Source organism: Haliotis rufescens, unplaced genomic scaffold, assembly GCF_023055435.1.
Source record: "Haliotis rufescens isolate VD_foot unplaced genomic scaffold, xgHalRufe1.0.p SCAF_5, whole genome shotgun sequence".
Classification (NCBI taxonomy): Eukaryota; Metazoa; Mollusca; class Gastropoda; order Lepetellida; family Haliotidae; genus Haliotis; species Haliotis rufescens.
The window spans coordinates 28,128,621-28,137,146 of NW_025964223.1; the positions used below are offsets into that span (position 1 = coordinate 28,128,621).

The 8,526-nt window shown below is 38.9% G+C and overlaps 1 protein-coding gene across 1 annotated transcript; it reads left to right on the plus strand.

Moving 5' to 3' along the window:
- The first annotated feature begins 233 nt into the window (after positions 1-233).
- Positions 234-8,089, plus strand: LOC124152963. Its single transcript, XM_048384505.1, has 8 exons — positions 234-308; positions 1,740-1,829; positions 2,101-2,496; positions 3,462-3,800; positions 4,192-4,473; positions 4,861-4,949; positions 5,169-5,231; positions 7,392-8,089. The coding sequence occupies exons 2-8, from the start codon at positions 1,775-1,777 to the stop codon at positions 7,554-7,556; spliced, it is 1,389 nt and encodes a 462-aa protein (XP_048240462.1). The 5' UTR covers positions 234-308; positions 1,740-1,774; the 3' UTR covers positions 7,557-8,089.
- Positions 8,090-8,526: the final 437 nt, after the last annotated feature.

The following is an 8,526-nucleotide window of genomic DNA, read 5'->3' on the forward strand; positions in this document are numbered from 1 at the left end:
TACCCGTCTCGTGATACTTGAATAACAATCGATGCAAAGTCAATAATCAACAAAGAGAGATTGATATTAATTGTCGCCTCATTGGATTAGACGACCGGTCCCTTTGTGCTAATGACGTGAAGAAAGAGTTCCTGGATACCATTGAAGTCTGGAGCTAACGGAATTCAGGAAGTTTACAGTTAAAAAAAGGACGCAAAATACTTACAGTTGTAGACTATAGATAGTTGCACTCACTAAAATGCAGATAAGTATATAAAGGGGTTGTGGTCTGTACTAAGAAGACTTTTACGGAGCCTTTGGACTACATGGTAGGTACTTGGAAACTTGTATCACATAACGCCTATATAATAATGATTGTATACGAACCTCCTCTAAAGATGTGCGCGCTGCTTTACAATTATTATTATAAGGAATTTGAATTATGGGAAAAAGTAATCATAATGTTTTAGGTTGTTGTTTTAATAGCATGGTCTTATGTAATAATTAGTTTGATAATTGGTCTCATTGCTGGTTATGTCGTAGATTATCAATATTAATAATAACCGTATTTGTATGTATGTAAAAAGATTGACTTGTAAGCGCCACTCTCTACATGAGCATATTGACGTTGATATATGTTTAACAATTTGATTTGTTAGTCAAAACTAGCTTTCACCACTGATAACGTCCATGTTGATGACAAAAACATATAGAAAACCATATGACTGTTATTTGATGGGTTATGGACTGATCACTTCGTATTCCCGAATTCGGAAAACTTGACATTCGACAAGGTGACATGAATATCATATAACAGCTCGTTGATTTTTTTCTGCAACTCCTTATAAGGAGGGTTGGTGTGAAATTAAAGTGTATACTTTGTTGTTAAACGCCGCACACATTGATATGACGGTGAGATATAGATAATCGAATCTTGACAAGGCAATGCATGGCCAGTGACTGATACTGTGAGCGTCGTCCCACGTCTTAGGGGCAGGATACAAGCAATCAACCAAGCCACCGATGTCGCCTCTAACGACACATATAGGTTTCGGGAGATCTCATCTAACCCGGAATCCCTACGGAATATGTAGTCATACATTGTCAGGTCTCACAGCTGTTGGAACGTATGTAGGGATAGAACATAACCGATAAAATATGTAGGAACGATTTTAAAAGCTTTATTTTTGCCAGATTGTCGTGTGATATCCATGTGTAATTGATGTCAGTATATCTAAGATTGAATGTCACCCGCAAATCTAAAGCATATAATGTTGATCTCTCAACTAAATATATTTTATTTGCACATACAGTAAACTTTAACGTCTCTTTATCTTGCAAACTGGAAAAGGGACGCTCATATCGTCCATCGGAATCAATGACGATAACACAAATCACAACAAACAACACCGGAAAGATTACACAATGTGAGTGCGAAGTGAGTAAGTTGGGTTTAACTCCGCTTTTAACAGTATGCCAGTTATACCACGGGGTGTCAGCTTAATGTGGGAGGAAAGCCCGAAGTGATGCAGGTCTTAGACGTTTACAACTTCGGTGAAACCCACGAGCACGGGTATGGTGCTGACAAACCTAGAAACATAATTGGGGCGAACTGGGATTCCAACAATCATAGGTTTCAGGCGAGCCCAAGGGACGCAACTCTGCACAGCGAATCGCGAGCCTTAGACGACAGGACCACCCGTGCCCCCACATTATGAAGAAATTGCATAGATTCTTAAGGTATCATGTCCACACTCCAGGTGACATTGCAGCGGGAGGATCATACGGAATAAAGATGGTGTCAAAGACGTGGCTGTGGCTCCTCTACACCTTCACCCTCCACGTCGTCTGTAAGTATGAACACTCAACTCAACAAGTACATACATAGAAGGGGATAAGTAGTGATGTGTTCGCTCTCTTGTTATATCCTTCTGTTTTCTGTTTGATGCAGCACATACCAAAATCTACACAGACTAGAAAACATCGTGAAGTCTGTCTCTGAATTCGAGTGAACATGTACATGTGCTTAATCATATTATCATAAAAATAAATTACGCATATTATTAAAAACGATTGCGTTTTAAGATTATATGTGATGTTATTTATTCTTCCACAATACAGACATCGTCGGGACTGAAATGCCTATAAAGGTTGTATGTTATAAGAAGCAGCTCATCACCGATCCACAATGTGATGCCACTCATGAAAAGATGTATCCGAAAACGTTCACAATCGGACGCCTTCAAAACCATACGTGTTCCCTTAATATTCATTCGCAAGGACAAGATGAATACAAACAATGTTGTCACATGAAGGATGGAGACACAGGTGAGACGTATCATCTTCCAGCTGAAGCATACAAGATTTCTCCATATAACAACATATACAGGGAGTTTGTGACACAATGCATAGGACAAGCTAAGTGTCAGTTAGGCAATCCTGGCGTTGTACACGACACGAATCTACAAGACGGTGACTCAGCGGATTACGTTGCTTTTGAATATGAGTGTGTAGAGGGTAAGTACAGTTACCTAGATTCTTGCATTCAGGAGTATACTCATGATCAGTTCATGATTAAAATCATAATCAGTGTGCGCTTTGTGGCACCAACCTAATCCCTTGCCGAGACAAGTTCTACAGGCTACAAGGCAAGGAAACGACCAGCCTTGCTGTCCGCTGCAGTAGGTGAAGGAAAGTGGACACATATTTTAATGTTTAGTGTTTCTTTTGCCATTACCGATCTCGGTGTGAACAATAGTTACATAACAAAGTACGTATGACATGTCAGCATTGATATCTAGTTGATACCTCACGACCGTGTTCATGTGTTTGATTACTTCTCACTGATTGTTACGTTCTCGCGGCTGTTTCTTGCAGATCCTGACACCGCACACGAGAGTGCTCGTCCAAAGACTTACTTTTACTTCATGTGCGTTAATACATATGACCGTCATAAAATTGAGTCCATATGAATTTCAGTGTTCTAGCCATGACAGCTGTCCCGTGTCCGCTTGAAAATTCAATATCGTGTGATCTATAATGATCGGGTTTCAGACACCAAGTTACACATGTATATTTAAGACCTAAAAAGAACTCATCAAAGACCAGAGATGAGATCAAGTTTTTATTGAAGATGTTATCTAAGTGAGGATATCTAAGCAGTACATAATTACAAAGATGTCAATGATCAATTATTTCTTTATTGCGAACTAATATCCCACCTATGGAACAGCGGACTGTGGAAATTGAATTGTATGTCAAGCACATGGTTAAAAGCCGCAGCTAGCTAAGACTTTCATCATCATTGACATTGTCATAGTACAATGATTCGCTTATTTCTGATGTCCAGAATTCCTTTTCAAATCCCCTTTCACGTGACCTATGCCAGAGTATCAGTGAGACAATAGGTTTTAATTAAACAGCGTGGACTAAACGCATGGTAATATATAAAACTGTAAAAATGAGTTATGTATCATTTTCAGAGAACCAAATTTTGCATTTCACGGGGGATTCCACTCTAAACGACTCACAGATTTTCTTACTCCACGACCAAGCAGCTCAATCAGTTAAAAACTCTTACTGTGTTGCTTACACATGTCAGTCAAGTATCACAGTTACCCTTGTTGGGAACACTGTGAGCACATCTTCTTGCAACCTCGTCATGTCTGAGGAAGGCCGCACTTCCATCACTTTCAACTGTCAAGACAACACTACCAGCAACACATTATTTCAGAGCGAAAGCAACAAGATAGGAATCTCCCTGAACATGACTGCAAACTTTGTGACAAGTGCTTCAGAAATGTTGTGGATTCGTGTGAAAGGTAATTTCCTCTTTCGTCATGTCATCGGGAGTAACAACTGGTCTTAGTCTGAATTATGAACTGTTTGCATAAACTCTGAATGTATCATTACGTGCTTAACAATAGTATGCTATGTTCTGTTCTGGGTGTGTAATTGTTCACATGATAGGATTTCACATTTTCATGTTGATAGGTGGTGTGAGCGATCGTGATAACTTGAAATACGTCAGTGTTACAAGAAACACATGTGCAGAACATACAAAAGTATCTACCTGTACCCTATTTCAGTATTAATTTCGAACATTGACTAAAACTTACATACATGTATTTATCTTGATAATTATATCAAGTGGGATAGAGAACTCTTAACATAAGGCTGAGTCGAAGCACATGTATTTTTGTCATTTATCAGCTTCTAATGGAGGACTTGTGACTGTGGCATGTGGACTCAAAGTTCCAACAACCGTTACACAACATTGTCCTAAGATTACGACGACAACCCCTTCTGTCCCATCCGTAAGGCCAACTATCCCAGATACATCAGACATGCCAACTGTCCCAGATACACCAGACATGCCAACTATCAGCGCAATACAAGTGAGAACCGAAACAGTGACAACGACCAAATCAACAACAGTTGGGGCAACAGCGGGAACAGCGGCAGCAGCAGCAACGACAACACCGGCTGTTATATGTAAATAGGATCTATCATACATCTACCTATCTGCTAAAGATCTGATACCTTTAGTATATGAGTAATTAAGGGATACAAGATTTAACGCCAGAATAGATCACGGCGTCTGTTTATAACTTGGATGAAATAAACGTGCATGAGTACTGTGCTCACTACAAATTAACTAAGTCTACCATATACAATGAGGATAATTCTTGGAATGGAATCTCAACGTATGAGATAAACAGCATTACTAGTTTACCTGATAATAACATGGTTACTGTTACATCATCACGATTAACTTTCTAAATGAAATATGTGAACTAAAAATGAGTATTAAGTAAAACAGTGACGGGTAGAAAGCGATAGTCTTGTTTCAGTTTTCCTATGGATAACATATGTTTTCAGCAATCGTCGGAACATTTATCGGAGGACTGGCTGCAGGGATTTGTCTATCCGCTCTTACCTTTGTCATACACAAGAAGTGCAAAACAAAGGTGATCTCTAGCTCAAGACATATCGTGTATTTCTACAACATTAAGATCAAGTGATGTACAACTGAGGAAAGGCTCAGTTCATCTCGTCTTACAGTAAAATTGTTGCATATGAAATGCGAATTGTAGACATGTTCTCACTAGAAATGTTACTATCCTTCAGTATTATCAATGTATATGTATCGTAGTAGCGACGTGTATGTGGATTTCGCTGTGTTTCAGAACAGAGTTGGTGATCAGCGTGCCGAAGATATAAACGTGGACGTGGCCGTTAATACCTTGCCGGTTGGTTTCATATACACAAACATATTGGTGACGTATACGCAGAATATCACTCTCATTCTGGTTAGATACCATAGGAAGTTCACGAGTTTCGCAAAAATGGTGTCGAACGAGAATGAGTGTGGTATTTTATTTATCACCCACGTTAAATATGTATTCAAGTGCACATACGTTACAGCTTTCTTTCGTTAACAGACCAAACTGAAACCGGTCGCAAATAGGGGCATTGTTAACATTTCTATGCATACGCAGTAACAACATGTTCCTGTTGTTGTGTATGCAAACATGACATCAACGAGACTCAAGATACGTTTTAAAGATTTCTGTAACTTATTGTAGATCTAATTCAAACGCATTGTTGTTAGTACACAAGACAGCTGTAAGAAAACTTAAAAGGTTATATAGCGTCGTGCTTTAAATCTCGGACCAACACGCAGTCCTTATCACCGACGAGTCCCGGCTGTGTATTGGACATTGTTCGGTTTCCTGGATATATCAGCTGAATTTATATCCCGTCCGTATCATTTTGGAAGAGGGAAATCGGAGTGCTCGCCAAAGACGTTTATGTGAACTGTACGACCCTATACTGAAGACGTGAAAATCAACAAACTCAAGTCTGCTTACATGTCAGTGACAGCTTCGAACGAAGGGCTATTTTGCAAAGTCACCATCAGAATAAGAAAAGACAACCGTGATCTACCCACAGCGTTTTACTCAAGAGATAAATATGGAATGTTATTGTTCACTTTTGAGATGTTTTAGGCCACAGAACAGAAGTCGGGCACATTTCGAGTTCTCGAATGATTGGTATCGGAACTGTTCACTTTGAGTGATCGCGCAGTCGTGTATGTTCATTCATGAATAAACACCTTCGGAAGCAATGTAACAAAACACGCTTCGAATGGGGACACTGCTATTAGAAACCGGATTTACGTGTGTTTGGATGGCAGCATATCAAATTTTATACAATGTTTTAAGCAAAGATGTAAAGACAAAGAGATTCAGAATTGGCTGCTAAAATTATTTCTTCATCATTTCTAAACATATCTATTCTACATATAAGTCTGTACTCGAACCAGAGAAATATATTATGGAGTTATGTCCAAACAAGGATCTTATCCGCATATCATTTAAATTCCGATGTTTGAGCCATAAGTTGGGTGGGTATTCAACACTTTCGTTACAATGACGAAGTCAATACTGATTTACTTAAGTGCAAGAAATGTAATCATAATATAAATGAAGATGAATACCATTTCCTTTTAGTTTGTCCATTTTATATGGAAAACAGAAAGCTCTACATCCCAACCTACTATTACCAGTATCCATCACGAGCAAAATTTAATTAACTAGTAGCAACAAAAATGTTAAGCTAATTAAAAATGTTGCTATATGTTTGAAAAGAAATCTGCCTGTATAATGCATCATAGATATTGTATTGAGATAGTATAACAGTTGTCCCACCTGTCCATGTGCAAAGATTTATCTCATGTATTGTACTCATGCTGCCTTTGGTACCGAATACATTTCTTCTTCTTCTTCTTCTTCTTCTTCTTCTTCTACAAATGACCCAACCGGAGCATCCAACGTAAGTCTAGATATCTGTCCGGATAATTTAAACTAACTGCATTTCACCACGCTTAACATTTTACGTTTAATCAAATAAAAGGTCGCGGAAGTGGTCAGATGCGTCACGCTCAGGAACCCTCGACCTATCGGTAATCGTACATTGCATATGGATATAGCTGATATAGAATGAAAGGCGAACTTGATGCATGTGACGATCTTGTTTGGTTTAATAAAGTATGTGTAAATGTCTTTCATGAGATTCCTTCAGTTCTGCTTTCTTGATGTAAAAGTGAAGGACTTCTCGTATTGTTTTAAATTCAAAACATAGTTCCTGTGTGACAGAGGTAACGGCTATCCAAACAAAACGAATAAAACGAGGTCAACCTTGTACGACACACATGTGACGTACGAATTCAGAATCTTACAACCTGTATCTTCACCATGTGGGTAATAAGATCGCAAGATAAATATGAGTATTTCAATAATGATATTCATAACTTTAAGAACGAACAACATTTAGTCAACAAGGATAATTATAACATGAAGGTATTCATTACTATTATCAACTACATGTATGTCCCATGGTCATTTCAGAATACACTTGGTCATCCACCTGCCTGGGCTGGTTCTGTCGAAGGAGCAAGTGTGCCTCATTATTCTCAGCTGGATAGCAAGATGCCCCTGCCCGCGCCATTCGGTGCTGCGTCACATCAAACTCCGCATTCAGCTAACTCATTACCTCCTATCAGACACATATAAAGTATTGCCATATAAGTATATATGTGTTGCCGTTAGCATTGTTAGGGCGGATTTATTCTAACAGCTACAACGGGATAGAATAGGTCCGGGCGGTTTCATTCTCACGAATGTTCGTTTTTTTCCCGTGTGAAATAATGAAATTTTCCTGAAACGTTGCTTTGTCTGAAAAATCATGATAAGAGGATCTTTTGGTATGCCAGGATAAGATTTGTGATGTGACAAATAACTCGGTATAAGTATCGGTATAAGGTTCCCCCACTGGCGCTTACCATTGTAAAGAAAGGGGTAGCGGGTGATCCACGACAAGTAGTACGATGGATATGTGCTTGTCCTGTCTCGACTAACACTGAGTTCTAGTGGCGAGCTCAATAGCACATATTGGTACGTGGATATGTCAGGTACCAGATCTACAGCAAATTAGATCAAAACAATGTAGAAGTATCGTGACAATGACACTTCTCTTCGTATTCTGATGCAGTTTCTGTATCTGGCAAACAGTGCACTTGTCGAAATCGCCAAGTTTGGATTTGATCACTTGAGATTAATTTGTACATTGTTTTTTTTCATGCAATTTATGACAGTATTGTCCGATTTTCTCAAGCCTGAGAATGTATGATTTTGCCATGCTTAGCAAGCTTTGACAAGTGTATTTGTTTGTAATGAACTACTATCAAACGACGCTTAGAGAATTCTCGTATCGACTTGTCACACCGACCTCTTAATAGTCTTATGAGCAACACATGTGTCAACGGGGGCGTAGTCAATTTCATGGCCAAAGCGTGCGTGTACGCCCTTTCTATCTATAAATATGTTTGCCCACATTGTGTGCACCCCCTTCTTGTCTCAAACGAGTATGGTGATTTCCAGTAGTTCAAATTTGAAGGAAAAACTAAATACACAGCTGATTATGTGGAGTTCATGATATATAGAGTACTTCTTTTTGACACAAGTCGTATGTAATTCTGACGAC

Excerpts from the sequence above, each read along its gene's own strand:
- LOC124152963 (XM_048384505.1), top strand. The coding sequence starts at position 1,775 with ATGGTGTCAAAGACGTGGCTGTGGCTCCTCTACACCTTCACCCTCCAC. Across the intron at positions 1,830-2,100 it reads CTTCACCCTCCACGTCGTCT|ACATCGTCGGGACTGAAATG; the intron begins GTAAGTATGAAC and ends TCCACAATACAG. Across the intron at positions 3,801-4,191 it reads GTTGTGGATTCGTGTGAAAG|CTTCTAATGGAGGACTTGTG; the intron begins GTAATTTCCTCT and ends GTCATTTATCAG.